Source organism: Crocodylus porosus, unplaced genomic scaffold (assembly GCF_001723895.1).
Source record: "Crocodylus porosus isolate Cpor-Errol unplaced genomic scaffold, CroPor_comp1, whole genome shotgun sequence".
NCBI lineage: Eukaryota > Metazoa > Chordata > Crocodylia > Crocodylidae > Crocodylus > Crocodylus porosus.
In genome coordinates, this window is record NW_017728917.1 from 28,106,471 (window position 1) to 28,121,879 (window position 15,409).

Here is a 15,409-nt window from a genome sequence, read left to right on the forward strand (position 1 = left end):
CTGATCTCCCCACACACCCCAATACGCCCCCCCACCTAGCCCCAGCAGTGCAGGAATAAAAAAAACCACAAACCCAAAAATGCACTCACTGGCAGTAGCAGTGTCTGTGGGGGCTCTGGGGCCATGTGGCAGAGACCTCATGCACAGCCTCCACTCCCCTATCTCCTCCCCCCAACCCAGCACCACCCCCAGTGTCTGCCCCAGCCATCCCCAGCATTCCCACACTTTAAAAGAAAGAAAGAAAAAAGCCCTGCACTCATCAGCTCTGGAAGCAGCTACTGGGGCCTCTGGGGGCTTGTGGCAGAGTCCCCTGTGCAGTGTGGGGCAGGGATCGCCCCCTCTGCCTGGCACCCATGCAGCAGCTGCCCCATGGCGTGGGTGCAGCATGGCTCAGCAGGGCACCACGTGCTGTCTGGTAGCTGGGGCTGCTGAGGCTGAGCGCTGCTGGACTCCAGCTGGCAGGTGGAGCTGCCTCAGCTCCCAGACAGCGCACAGCACCCTACTGAGCTACGTTGCACCTGTGCCACAGGGCAGGTACTGTGTGGGTGCCAGGTGGGGGAGGTGATCCCTCGCTGCCCCATGCTGTGTGGGTGGGCTCTGCCACAAGCCCCCAGTTGGTGCCGCCAGAGCTAGTGAGTGCAGGGCTTTTTTTTTCTTTTCTTTTTTTTAAGGCTGGGCTGGGCAAGTAATGGAGCCAAGAAGGGCAGCCTTGGGGGCCTCTCCCATGGCTCCTCTGAGTGTGCCTGCCTCTGTCCCAGTGGGGGGAACTGTGGAGGCTCTGCCCTGCTGCCACTTGCCTAGCTGGTGCGGTGGGGGGCACACACACGATGTAGGCACGGCTCGCTCCAGACGGCAGTGGGGCACGTCCCCCGCTCCCAGCACTACCACATCCACATCAGTGCTGGGAGTGGGAGCTCTGCCCTGCTACCGCTTGCCAGCCAATGTGGGGAACATGGGATGTGGGCGCGGCAGCACTGGGAGCAGAGGCCATGTCCTGCTCCCACTTGCCCCTTTCCACCTGGAGTGAGCTGTACCTGCATCCTGACCTCCCTTCCCCTGGCTGGGCAAGTGGCAGCAGGACAGAGCTCAAGCTTCCAGCACTGCTGTACCTGTATCCCCACCCCTTTTGTCCGTGTCCCCCTCCCCCCCCCAAGTAACGCACCCCTCACCCTGGCTGGGCAGCTTGAGCCGCAGCCCCAATCTCTTCTTCCCCCACACCCCTTCCCTCCCTCCATTCCCAGCAGACTTACCAGCTGGAGGCAGCTATCATGCCTCTTTAGTCTATGGCCTAATCTCTAAATCATCCGAAGCTTTTCAGAAGCTTTTTCCAAATTGATTTGGAGTTTTTACTTGGTCTCCCAATTTGATTCAGATTTGGAGATTGAGTCCCTGAATTGGGCCATATCTCCTCTGAATCAAATCAGCTACCAAAACTTTGCACAGCCCTACTGTTTTCCAGCCTGAAAATGCAGAAGGGTTAAAATGGAAACAAAAATCTTCTGTACTGTGGGTTAGTGGTGAGGCTTTAGTGATGATTATAACACATATTCAGTGATACTGTGTTTCATCTTTAATATTCTGCTTCAGGCTGTGAGAATTCACTCTTCATGCTGTTCAGTATTGAACAGAGAGATCACTACATAATATTTTGCTTAGAATTTTATCGCTTAAAACTCCTTGAGGTGAAAGTTCTAAGCAAAATATTATGTAGTGATCTCAGGGCCCTTAAGCACTAATTCACTTACTGGTCTCCTTATTAATGTAATTCATCTGATGACCTCTCTCTAATACAGTGTATTTTTTTTGCTCCAGCCCAATCAATGAAGCTGTTGATGACTACACTGCTGCTTTCCTAGTTCATGGTGTAGCCATTGGTCAAACCAGTCTTATGGCGACAGTCACTGATAAAAATGGACAAAGAATCAACTCTGCTCTGCAACAGATTGAAGTAAATAATTTCATTTATAATTGAACTTTATCAAAAATGCTTACAACAGCCAACAGTGGTGCTGATGTATGAATATGTTGATTTGCTGAGATGATCTGTATTTTTCTCCTGTGAAATCTCTACATACAACTTTTTTATATTCAAAAGTTGTCCAAATGTTGGTCTACTGCAACAGAATGTTAGTTTAGCATTTCTTTGCAAAGTTAGCTGGAGGTTTGGTATTTTCTAGAGGCATAATTGATGTAAATCAAATAGTGAAAACAAAAATATTTATATTCCTATTTCTCTAGGTCTTTCCTCCATTTAGATTACTACCAAGAAAAATTACCCTGATCATAGGAGCAATGATTCAGGTGAGGTATTTAGATTTATTTCCATTTATAGTTTTTTTTTCTGCAAAATCACTTCAGTAAATTATTGGAAAAGTGCTAACTATCTTGATTTTTTTTGGTGTTGCATTATTTTTTTCAGGGACTGGTATTCAGCTTGGTATCTGTAGCAAGTGCTTGTCCCAGAGATGGTTGTGATGCCCCATAATGGCCACTCAGCCCTTGTATTTTTGACAGTTCTTGGACATGCCCTTTCTCTTGCCTGCCATGTCTTGATGTTATTGACTTTTAAGGAAAGGGAGGTTGTCCAAGTCTTTCAAGCTCTTAGTACCACAGGTGTCCATGGTCATTGCCTTGGAGCCAGTTACACAGGCTGCATCCTCCCCAGTACCTGCTCCCATGCCTCACAGGTGACATGCCTTTCCTGGGCTACAGGCTCAGCCCCAGTACTTGCTTCTTCTGGGTTATGGGCTCCTTGGCCCCCTCAGTCTCTGGCTGTGTCCCCCCAGTCTTTGGCCCCTCTCTATAGGCCCTGGCCCTGTTTTATCAGCCAGGTGAGACTTCTGGGCTCCTCTGACCCTTCCAGTCTCTGGCTCTGAACCTACATGGCCTTCAGCCCCTCCCTAGGCCCTGGCCCTGCTCGTGGGCCAGTGAGACCTTTGGGCTCCCAGGCCCTGCTGACAACCGTCCTTCCCGAGGCTATGGACCTTGAGGCTCTCTGGCCTTGCTGATGCTCTGCCCTTTTTGAGCTTGGGCCCTCTGGCCCCTGCACTCTGCCCTCCTCTGGGCTATAGGCTCACCCACTCCTGTTTCCAGGTATCTCTCTTCCAAGGCATGCCTGCCTAGACTATAGATTCACCCACCCCTGTTCTCAGCCCAGCCTGGTTTGGGACAGTCCACCCAGGGGCATGTGGGGGACGTTCTGCCACTGCACACAGCCCAGCAGAGGCCTCAGGCCCGTGCCCCCCCACCTGTGCTCTGGAGACCCATGCCCTGCCCCCCTGTGTTCCAAGACAAGGCGGCTGCTGCTGCAGGCTGGCTGCTGTGCCCAGAGTGGGAGGCCTGGAGCCCCCAGGCCTACTCTGGGCTGTGCCCAGCAGCAGGATGTCCCCCCAACTTGCTCCTGGGTGGCAGAGAGTCCCACACCAGACCGGGCCTCGACCCTACCCCAGTTTTCTGCTGCCACTGGGCTGAGTCACGCCCACCCAGCAGCCAAAGGAATGTGGCATTGGGCCCTGGCCCAGCCAGGTCTGGGACTCTGCCACCCAGGGGCACATGGGAGGGCCTCCCCTAGTGGAGGCCTCGGGGTCTGTGGCCCCCTGTACCTGTGCTCCAGAAGCCCATGTCCCCTCCCCACCATGTTCCAGTCACAGCAGCAGCCGCTTCATCCCAGAGCACAGGGGGGGGGAGGGGGGGGAGGCAGACTCTCCCTGGGCGGCGGAGAGTCCCAGACCCAACCAGGCCGGGGATCAGTGCCACATGAGTCCCCCTTGCTGAGCTGCGCCACACATGGCCAGCTACAGCCGGGCTCAAGGTGCAGCAGCAGTCGCCTGTGCCACCTCCACCACTGCAGAGATGGGGAGGGAGTCTCCCGTGCCCCTGAAGGAGCCCCCCTGGGGTTCCATTCCTCCCCAATGGGGCTGGGGCCCTATTTACCTTTTCCTGCTCCTGAATGAGCCTCAGGTCAGTCCCTCACTGTGGGGGCCTCAATCTGGCCCCCATCCCTTCTCTCCCCCACAGATTGACCTGCTGGGGCTGGGGGCAGCAGGTGTGTGCATGTGCACATGCCCAGCTGTCCCCACTGCTCAAGATTGACCTAAAGAGGCTCTGGGATTGACTGGTCGATTGTAGTCCCCAAGTTGGTGACCACTGCCCCAGGACATCTTCACACTTGACTGTCACCTTGTTTTTAGTCTATTGTAGCAAGAATTCCATGTTTATTTTGGTCAAATGAATGCTGTATCTCCAGGATGATTTAATAGTGTCCCATAAATCTATCACCTATATAAAATAGAGATTTGTGGGAAAGGTATATCAGAAAGGTACAGACAGAGCCACATGAGCTAGGGGAAATAGAGAGGGACATTCCCTGGGATGGGGTGAACCTGATTGTATGTCCGTGTGTGTATGGCCTGCTTTCCTCTCTCTAGCTCCCTGTATACCAGTCCTGATCCAAATGCAAATATGCATGGAAAATAGGTATCTTGAAGTCATGGCACAATGGGGATGGCTCACCCCCTGCACAAAGAAAGTAGTTGTATTTTGCAACCAGTTTGTGCAAGGAAAAGAGGTTCTTGGTTACCTCCCTTGCTGTTATGCACCTGAGCCACATATAAATGTAAAGCAGAGCTGTGATGGATGCATCTTCTTGATGATCATTGGTTTCTGTGTAACTACAGATTACTTCAGAAGGGGGCCCACAACCCCAATCCAACATAATTTTTGCTGTTAGTGATGAAACAATTGCGTCGGTGAACAGCGCAGGCCTTGTGAAAGGAGCAGCAGTTGGCAATGGAACAGTAACAGGAGTGGTACAAGCTGTTGATGCAGAGACCGGGAAAGTTGTTGTGGTTTCTCAGGTAACGTTTTTATTATGTAGGTTGCAGAAGGAATTAATGTTGATGCAGTGTGGTCCTTACCCAAAATCAGTAAGTTAACTGTTGTATCTGTTTTACTGGTTTGACTGGAATGAGGAAAAAAAATTATTTCTATCTTCCCAGATTGTGACTTGGTGCACTCATTGTGAAAGTGAATGATGTCTTCATTAATTCTAGTTGTGCATCTTTCCTCCACTTAAAAGGTTGAGCTCTGAACAAAATCCAGAGAAATCTCTTGAAAAGTGAATTTACTATCTTGAGGTTTGAACGATTAGTCTGATGAAAGGGTCTGCCCAGAAAGGGTCTTAGTCTTGCCATACCATACCTCTGCAGTCCTGGTTAGAGACTTTGTTGTTACTTAGTTGGTGATGTTTATGTGGATATCACCATACAGTTTAACCATCGTGTACTCTGACCATAGTTTTCTGTCGTACAAATGACCTACAGATTACATGTCAGTAGATAAACACATTCTGTATTTTATCTAAGCCAAAATCTAACACAAATATCCAGACCCAGTCCATTCAAAACACTGTTCCACACTCACTAGTGAGCCCTTATCTAATGCTTTTAAATTAAGTACCAGAAACTGATACATGTAAAGTATAGGGCCTTTTTTGTTTTCTCTCCTGTTTAGTACTTTTTCTAAATCTAACAGTATAAATCCTTTTTTACAGCTAGAGCTTTGACTTAGCTGGATTTCGATGCATCTTTTATGGACAAGCATTCTGTATCAACCTGGTTTTGATTTGTTGTGTCAATGTTTTTGTTAAAATTCCAAGGTGTTTTATTCAGTGTTGTTTCTGCAAATTTGTTTAGCTGATTTCCAACCCCACCCCTCATCAAGAAGAACATCAAGATAAAGGACTTTAGCATAGTATATGTGAAACCTGTTGCATTTTATCACTTACATTTGAATCAGGATCACATAAAAATAATCTTAAAAAATTACATTTCTTATTGCAATGAGACAGTCCTATCATATTATCTCTGTTTTTGTAAATCTTTGATTTTTAAACTTTTCAACTGGTTGGGGCAGGTTTTAAAAACAAACATGACAACAAGGCATATTGGTACAAGAAAAAGTTGGCCCTTGGCTTATTGTTCCATTTATTACCAGCTGCGTAATAACTTCCTTCTTTTTAAAAAAAAAATATTTAGTTTTATCTGCTCTGCTGTTATTTCAGCCACCTGGGTAATAGTATCATTTCACCAGCAAAGATTTCTGCTGTAGCAGTCAATGCCTGTTGCTTCCTACTTTCTTGCACCTTCTCTTACCCAAGGCTGCTTCAAGCTCAATCTTACAATTTCAAGACAGGTAGAATGGCTACAGTGCAGGGATTCATTATGATGGTTCTGATCTTGCAATGACCTCTGGGCAAGGAGAGCCAAGTGCTCTATCGAGTGCAATGCAGAGTTTGGGGCATCAAGCAGTAACAGGTACAGCTGGAATACCTGTTCCAGTGTGTCAAACAGCTGATATTGAAAACAAAATCTAATTCACAGAGCATTGTTAATGCAATGGTCTGCTATTTACTGAACTTTTTTTTCCTTTTAGGATAAAGTGGAAGTTGAAGTAGTACAGCTTCAGGCTATTAGAGTCCATGCTCCCATTACACGAATGAAAACTGGTACCCAGGTTAGCTGAGTTACACTTTTTTTTCTAATCTTAAATTTGTTTCTCTCCTTCTTTCTTGCTTGTTATTTTTTTAATAGTTGTGAAAAGTAAGGTGCCAATTAGAATTACAAAGAAAGAAAATCTTAGTTTAATTGGTAAGCATTTACAGAACAACTAAAGTTCTAAATCAGTCTGATGTACAACAAATATTCTATGAAGATATTTAACTCTCATATTTGTAATTACTTTTAATGACTTTTTAAATGAATGTGATGATGCAAAAATTAACTGTGTTACATTGTTCTAAGGATTTTCCTCTCTTACTCTGTTTGTACCATAATGAAACATTTACTTAAACACAAACTTCTTAGTCTTCTCCTTCCTGGCCTGTAATGACAGTTGCTTCTTTAGGACAGTGTTTCTCCAGTCACAAGGGAGAATTACCTAAGGAGAATCAAGCAAGTACACGGGGAATAGGAATAAAAAGAATATAATTTGGACTTGTTAATGCGGGTACACTGTATTAGCCAGCTCATATTTTGTCAGGTATGCCTTTGAATCTGTACATGGGTGACTGGGGTCACCTGAGTTGGGGGGGCACATGCCCCCCCCCAGCAGCCAGTCAGCCCTCCAGGGGGGCCCCCCCCCCCGTGGCCAGTCTCACCAACCGGGGGGGTGATCCATGGCTGATCACACCAGCCGGGAAGCGCAAGTGGCACTCCCAGAAGTGCCAACAGCACATCCAGCACTCCCTACTCCTTGGCCAGCACTTGGAGGGAGGGCACCAGTGCTCCTGCCTGCGCTCCCCCCGACCATTGCCTAAGCAAGGAGTGCACCAGCACTCTTGCGGGGGGGGGGGGGGTGCACGTGCACCCTTGTGCACCCCCTACACGCTGCTGAATCTGTAATTTAAATCTGTTCTTAATTACATCATATTGCCTGGTTATATCATTTATGGCAATTACTCTTCTTGCTTTGTGCTTACACCTTCCACATATTTGTGTGTAAATTATGTTTTCTGAGTGTTTGGGAGGGATGAGCTGGAGCAAGCCACCAATCTGAACAAGGGAGAGAATTTTTAGGCAAAATAGTTAAAACAAGAGTGTTCAAGCTCCAGCCCATAGGCCAGATGTGGCTTGCAGAGTCATAGCATCTGGCCCATAGGGCTTCCAATGGCTTGGCAAATTTGGTGCCAGGGGAGCAGTGGCAAGTAATACCATCCCCCTACCCTCTGCCAAATTCCCAAGGTCCCCTTCTCGCACACCTCCCCACCCCCAACAGCTGGATTTGGCCCCTCTCAGGCCCTCCAACCATGTCCAACCCACAGACAGACTGAGTACCATCTATTTGGCCTGCAGTGGGAAAAGGTTGGGCACCACTATATTCAAATATTCTTATAGTCTCAATTTTGGGGAGTATACATATGAGAGTCTCACAGGATGGATACAAATTAGGCCTGTGCAAAGCAGCAAGTATTCGCTTCAGATTTGGTCATTTCAGAGGACAGTGATTCACTTTAGAGCTTCAAATCACTGTCCCGATCCAATTCCACCGAATCAAATCTGAAAGATGCGGTGCCACTTCAGAAATTCGGCCATAGACTAACAGGCAGTTGACACAGTTGCCTCCAGCTGGTAAGTCTGTTGGGGTTGGGGGAGGGAAGGGACATAAGGGAGGGAAGGAGGGATTGGGGCTGGAGCTAGAACGAGCTGCCCAGCCAGGACATGGAGGTGTGTTACTTGGGGCAGGGGGGCACAGGATGCAGGCATGGCAGTGCTGGGAGCAGGGTCTGTACCCTGTTGCCACTTGCCCAGCCAGGGGGGATGGAGCAGGATGTGGGCACAGCTCGCTCCAGTTGAAGAAGGCCAAACAGCAGCAGGGCGTAGCCACCGCTCACAGCACTGCTTCGCCCGCATCCCATGCCCCTCCACACCAGCTGGCAAACAGTGGCAATGCAGATTCCCCACTCCCAGCACTGCCATGCCCACATCAGCACTGAGAACAGGGACTCTGCTCTGCTGCCGCTCAGCAGCCAGCAGGGACGGGCACGGGATGTGGGTGAGGCAGCGCTGGGAGTGGGGACTATGATCTGCCACCACTTGCCTACTTCTGCCTGCAGTGAGTCGCGCCTGCATCCTGCCCCCCTGCCCTGGCTGGTCAAGTGGTTCCCGGTACTGCCATGCCCACTCCCCTCCCCAAGTAATGCACCCCCGCACCCTAGCTGGGTAGCTTGTGCCAGCCGCAATCCCTCTCCCACACACCTTCCCTCCCCCCAACCCCAACAGACTTAACAGCTAGAGGCAGCTGTGTCAGCTGCCTGTTTAGCCTACTGCTGAATCTCTGAAGCGGCTGAATCTTTTCCAAAGCTTTTCTGAATTGATTCAGATGCTTCAAATCGATTTGGAGCTTTTAATTGGTCTTCCAATTCAATTCAGATTTGGAGATTTGGTCCCCGAATCAGGCCGAATGTCTTCTGAATCAAATCAGCTACCAAAGTTTTGCACAGCCCTAATACAAATATAACAACTATATCATCATTAAGTGATACTTATAAGGTGTTACATTATAACTGTTAACTTCATGTGTTTTTGTAGCATACAAGTATAGCATAACCTTGCAACTTTAACCATAAACTTTAGTTTTAATCCTGTTCTTTCAGAAGTATGTAGCTGCAGCTGTTACTTTGTAACAGCTGATGTGGGTTCCAGAGTAGCAGCTCCCCTTCCCCTTTTTAAAGTAGGTAATATGTATGTTTCTCCATAGCCTTACTTGACATTACTTTAAGAGTGTACTTTAAGAGTGTAATGAATTTATTGTTAAGCATTCTTTCTGGATTCGTAAATCACTTCACTTCACGTGTACATCTTGAATTTAATTTCTGTATTGAGTCCTTGTTTGCATCTCAGAGTTCTGTCCCAAAGTTGCACTAGTTTTTAAAGGAAAGCTCTGTTTTTGTATTTCCAGATGCCAGTTTATGTGATGGGCATCACCAGTAATCAGACCCCTTTCTCATTTGGCAATGCTGTGCCAGGGTTAACATTCCATTGGTCTGTCACCAAGAGGGACATCTTGGATATCAAGACAAGACACAATGAGGTAAATTAAATACATCTGGTATTTCTGTTTGCTCAAAAGGAGCAAACCAGTTTCACTGTCAAGCATGGAAATGTCTTTTATACCAACTCCAAATATTTCCTTGATCATTTTTTTTTCTTATTTCAGGCTTCATTTCAGCTTCCAGCAAAATATAACTTCGCTATGGATGTTTATGGTAAAGTAAAGGGAAGGACAGGCCTGAAAGTTGTTGTTAAAGCCCTTGATCCTTCAGCTGGGCAGTTTTACAACATGGAAAGGGAGCTATCAGATGAAATCCAAATTCAGGTAAAATGTTCTTGTTCCCTGGATTATATTGAGAGTTGATCAATGCTTCAGATTTGCATGCAATTCATGATGGTGAAGAATCCTTATGTAACAGTGCAGTTCAGGCTTAATCCATTTTACTTGACCTTACTATTGGTGGTATAACATATTTCTTAGTCTTCAGAGATTTCTGCGGAACCCAGGGGACTTAGCCTTTGCCAGTGTCTGTATATAACTTGTTGAATTCTTGCTTCAGATGGGGCAGGACAAAAGTACTTTTTCTTCCTGCAGTATTATTAGAAGGAAAAAGAATACTCTTTAACATGCTATGGTGACAGGTGCTTTCTAAACTAGTGTGTCATTCAGATTTAGATTAATTTTGTGCTACAGGTGTTATACAATGACAGCATGGGTTACAACATCTCTTGAAGATCTTCATCACCATTGTCTGCTTGGGAATATGTGTTAACAGCAGTATGCATTCTAGATCATAGAAATATAATAATGCAGTGTTGTTATTTACAAGTAATATGCGTTATGGACTAATTATAGTTCTAATTTAATTTTAAAGTTTGGCTCCCTTTTATAGAAATGTAAACTAATTTGCTGTCTGTAGAAATGATCGTTGTGGCCTGTCCTTAGTGAAATGGATTGGAAAACTTGTGTTTTTTTAGCACAGTATATGCTTGTACTGTGTCTACTAGATCCCACAACTCATTTTCTTTGGGGTCCAGAAATGTGGTGGGTCTTAATATCTCTCAGTGAACCAGTGTGGGGAAATGATCCCTGCCATGTGGATTTTACAACATGGAAAGGTCAGGGGAAAGGGAGTTCTGTTATGTGCTTGTATAAACCCCATATGAAAGTTTGATGTGGTGTTAATCAAAGAGAAACTCAAAATCCAGTAAACAAAATGTATTATTAGAAAAATATTCAATTTGAGTCAGTTGCTAAGTTTATTAAACTAGGAAATGACTACCCTTCAGAAAATGATACCAACAATTTAAATACACATCTTTCATAAAATGTTATTTTGTCCTATAAGTTCTGCCTTTCTTTTTTAAGAAATCAAATCTACCCTAATTAAACATTGCAATGTTAGAGAAACACTTTAAAAATCTTTTTTTGTGCTTTTCATCTTGAATGCTGCTATTTCATACATGAGCACACTTTTTATATTACAAGTGACTATCAACATCAACAACTCATAAATAGGTTTTTTATACCTTTTTTCTGTTTGTAATAAGGGAACCCTACTTTTACAAACATGTAAACAATTTCACTTATGCAAAAGGGCTTGTTACAGTTAAATGTTAAAGTTAAACATTAATAATTTGTGGGATTGCCCCCATATTACAGAAACTTCCTAACATATAAAAACAACGAAGTGGTACAAAGTTTAACCAAACTGCCTTTACTTACCTCAGTTACACTTCTCATTTTAAATCTTGGCATATGATATGAATAGTGTATTAGCATTGTTTTACATCGTCCTTGCGTTTTGTGAATAATGTGTCATTAAAATCAAATGAAAAAGTCCCGACATAAATAAAGGAAGCTACAACAGCCACTTTTTAAAAAGCCATTATACTGACCTGGTTGCAGTGTCTGATTTATTATTATGGCAATGGTGTTTAATAATACAGTTAGAACCTTCAGAAATCAGATGGCTAAATGTTTTACAACCAGAATTTAGTGTTAGAAGCACCAGGAAGTACAAATAATGCTTCTCAGGACTTGCAGGTAGTAAATCAGTGTGAATTGGGATGCAAATCCGTTGAATGGAAGAATTTTTAAAAATTGCAGAATGAGTAATTAGCATGTGGGCTGTTCAAGCCAAAAACTGGAAATAACAAGAAATAAAAAGCTTAAATCAAATGTCAGCGCATGAGGAATTGCCTCCATTTTCTTCTTTTTGGTTTGTCTATGTTTAGACAAACCACTGCTCATCTTAATGAAGGAAGATGAGACCCCGTGACAAGCACTTCCTTAGAAATGTTGAGGACCCTCAACTTCCACAGTCAATGAGACCTGGGGATGCTTCAGAGGAGACTGTGGCCACATAAAGTCCTGCCACGCTGCATCTGTGCCATGCGACAGCTGCTGCCTGGGTGCCAAGCAGGGCATGGGGGGACCATCCCCACTGCCCCGTGCTGCACAGAGGGGCTCTGCCACAAGTGCCCAGAGGCCCCGATCACCGCTTTTGCACCCAGTGAGTGAGGAGCGTTAAAAAAAGCTCCACACTCACTGACTGTACCAGCAGGGATCAGGGCCTCTGGGTGCTTGTGGCAGAGCCCTCCCCCCCCCCACGCACAGTGTGGGACAGTAGAGGAACAGCAGGGATTGCTCACCCCACCTTGGCACCAACACAGCAGCTGCCCCATGGTGCAGGTAGAGCATGGCTCAGCGGGACACCATGCATTGTCTGGCAGCTGGGGCAGCTCCATGTGTCAGCCAGAGCCTGGCACCGCTCAGCCCCAGCTCCCAGGCAGTGTGCAGTGCCCTGTCAAGCCAAGCCACACCCACACCATGGGGTGGGTGCCAGGTGGGGGGGGTCGATCCCTGCTCCCCCGCGCTGCATGGGGGGGCTCTGCCACAAGCGCCCAGAGGCCCCAATCGCTGCTGCAGCAGCCAGTAACTGTGGGGCTTTTTTTTTTTTCTCTTCAAACTAAATAGCTGTAGTTGCCGCAGAGATACTGTGAGATCATAAACATGAAGGATGCGACAGTGTGCTTGTAGATTCAGTGGGAAGGTTCCCACTACACTGCTTTCATTTTCCATCACCAGAAATCTAGATTCATTTTTTAGTCTTCAATTCAAACGCACAGTCTTTCATGGAAGTGCTATGACTGACCTGTGCTATGCAAGAAGTTAAGAGTAGGTCATCTCACTGGTCTCTCTTGGCTTTATAATTTAAGAAAATGCCACCATTTGCTAATCCTTGTATTAAATTCAGTAAAGCAGTTAGTAATACTAAGTTATAAAAACATTCTTTTGATCTATTTTTTGGTTTCCTTTTGGTTTTGAAAGTAGAAATATTTAAAAAGTTAATTATCTTAGCTGTGCATTGCAGTAAATGAGTGGCTTATTTTCTAGGTATTTGAAAAACTTTGTCTAGTTACTCCGGATGTCAAAGCAGAACAGATCTTAATGTCACCAAATTCATTCATTAAACTTCAAACAAATAGGTAAGTGATAATTTTTCACATTGGGACTTTGTGTCAACAATTTGTTAAAGCAGTAAAGTATAATTCTAGGTAGATTAAAATAATTTTTCTCTGTTTCATTTAAAATATCTTTCTGTTGATTCTTATGCTACATGATTTATCTTATGATTAATAGCACCTTATCTCCACATTTGTTCTGTCAGAACATGGATTAGTCTTCTTGTGGTTACATTGCTATGGATAGAAAATCCATGAGTCAGGCATTTAAGCTTTTATTTTAAGACATGTTAAGAATCTGCAGCTGATGTCCATTGGAGTTTTTGATCTTTGGAAAAAACAATGTCTACAGCACTACCTTCTCCAACAGAGGGAAGCTTTAAAATATTGTCAGGGCTCTATTGGTTGCATCATCCAGTGGCTGCTTAACTGTATTTTTAAAAATGAAATAAAATCCAATTCTGATTCTGTAAACATTATTGGATTTGTTTGGATCCTATATTAGGCAAAACCAAGAAGATCCATAATTATGACTCTTCTCTGAAGATGATATAATAATACCTTCTGTAATGTCTCTCCTGCATCAGTTAACATGGATTACTAATAAAGACAATGAAATTACTTGCAGAGTAAGACATTAAGCAATATGAGAGCAAGTATATTATGTTGGCTTTTGGAATCTATTTTATCACAGGGAAGTACTGTATGTTTGGTTCTGGAAATGGCTAAGAATGGTTTGTGTATGGCTCCCTGCCTACTCCACTGTCCTAAGGCAGTACCCTCAGTTCTGGGGGTGCCTTACCCAAGTTAATGTCCAGTCAGTGCAGAACAGCTCATTTTAATGAACAACTCCCATAAGTCAGACTGTCTGCATTATTGCAGGCCCCCATCCAGGAATGTAGTATCAAAACATCTTATTCCATAGCTGAACAAAGCCTTTTGCTATTTGTCCTACCACAATGTGGCTAGTACAGGGGTGGGCAAAATATGGCCAGGGGAGGGACTCCTGGTAGCAAGGGTCAGGGTTTAGAGGGTTAGACTTCCAGTCACAAGATGGCAACCAGGGGGCGGAGCACCTGTCAAGGGGCGGGGCTACCCATGCAGCCCCTCAACAGCTTGCCAAAACTTGGTTATCGACCCTCCACCCAAAATAATTGCCTGCCCCTGGGCTAGTAGAATATTTTTTTGACGCTGGGTTTCCCTGAAGGAAAATCCAGTATTCTCAGCTGAATGGGGAGCTCCCGGGGAGAAAAAAGATCTTCATATTTTATAGAGAGTGTGTGTATGTAAGTGATATTTAAAAACATCTAATGCCCACTAATTACTGTTTATGTGAGCTCACTTTCTATTATTAATAGTAAATACCATGGAGAGAATTTCTCCAGAAATTAACTTTGTGTACAAACAATTTCCAGGAAGCTAATGAGATCTACTTAATCATGTTTCTAACTTTATCTGTAATACCAGTGTTGACCCCAGCAAACTAATCTGCCTTTGAATATTGTTTACAGAAAGCGTCTGTGGAAACTATGCAATAGCCTTATCCATTAGCATTCAGAATCAAGTTTACATCAGTGAATGATGACACTGCAGGGCAGTGGCAGCAAGTAGGTTTTAATATATGCCCAAACACTGTTGAGATTTTTCTTCTCGAATAGGCTTGAACACTTGATTCTTAGATTACAGCACAGAGCTTTGTAGCTTTAGAGTGAAAACATGATGGAAGAACACATTGAGCAGCCCTATTTTATGACAGGTTTAAATAAAATATTGCTGTAAACATAGATTTATATCTCAAAAGAGGTTTTTTGTTTTTGCTTTATCAAGGGACAGAGTGGCTTCCCTGAGCTACCGTGTGCTGGATGGTCCTGATAAAGTTCCCCTTGTGCAGATTGATGAGAGTGGCTTTCTTAACTCTGGATCTTTGATAGGATCATCCACAATTGAAGTAATTTCACAAGAGCCGTTTGGAATCAACCAGACCATTGTAGTTGCTGTTAAGGTAGCATTTTCTTTCTCTCTTCACTAAAGTCTGAACTAAAGCAGTTTTGTGTTAAAAGCATAACCTCCAATGGGATAAAGTTAATTGAACCTTTTAAACTTAAATTCTGCAAAGCATAAAATGCACATTTTAATGATTGCCTCTGTATTTTTAACGTGGTGTTGGCACATCTATTAGATGGTAGTACAGTTATAAAAAGTGCCTTTTCTTACAGCAGGGGATTCTCAAACCCAGTACAATGCCTTTGTAAACTGGAAAAATATTGTCCCTGAAAGCTCTTTGAAAGTGGTTGCAATCAACTTCATTACTCAAGGAGTGGGAAGGGATAAGGTCAGCTAAAGTCAAGAATACATGGTATCAGCTGCAAAGCAAATAAGTGGTACCCAGGTTT

The 15,409-nt window shown here is 44.7% G+C and overlaps 1 protein-coding gene across 1 annotated transcript in view; it reads left to right on the plus strand.

Annotated features, from left to right (window-relative positions):
- Positions 1 to 15,409, plus strand: part of NUP210 (nucleoporin 210) — a gene marked incomplete at its 5' end in the record, with an annotated part of 113,610 nt that overhangs the window by 76,282 nt on the left and 21,919 nt on the right. The window contains 8 exons of the mRNA XM_019537020.1: positions 1,813 to 1,948; positions 2,239 to 2,301; positions 4,677 to 4,856; positions 6,433 to 6,513; positions 9,457 to 9,588; positions 9,715 to 9,873; positions 12,949 to 13,040; positions 14,844 to 15,018. Coding sequence (XP_019392565.1) covers positions 1,813 to 1,948; positions 2,239 to 2,301; positions 4,677 to 4,856; positions 6,433 to 6,513; positions 9,457 to 9,588; positions 9,715 to 9,873; positions 12,949 to 13,040; positions 14,844 to 15,018 — 1,018 coding nt within the window. The remainder of the gene's footprint in view (positions 1 to 1,812; positions 1,949 to 2,238; positions 2,302 to 4,676; positions 4,857 to 6,432; positions 6,514 to 9,456; positions 9,589 to 9,714; positions 9,874 to 12,948; positions 13,041 to 14,843; positions 15,019 to 15,409) is intronic.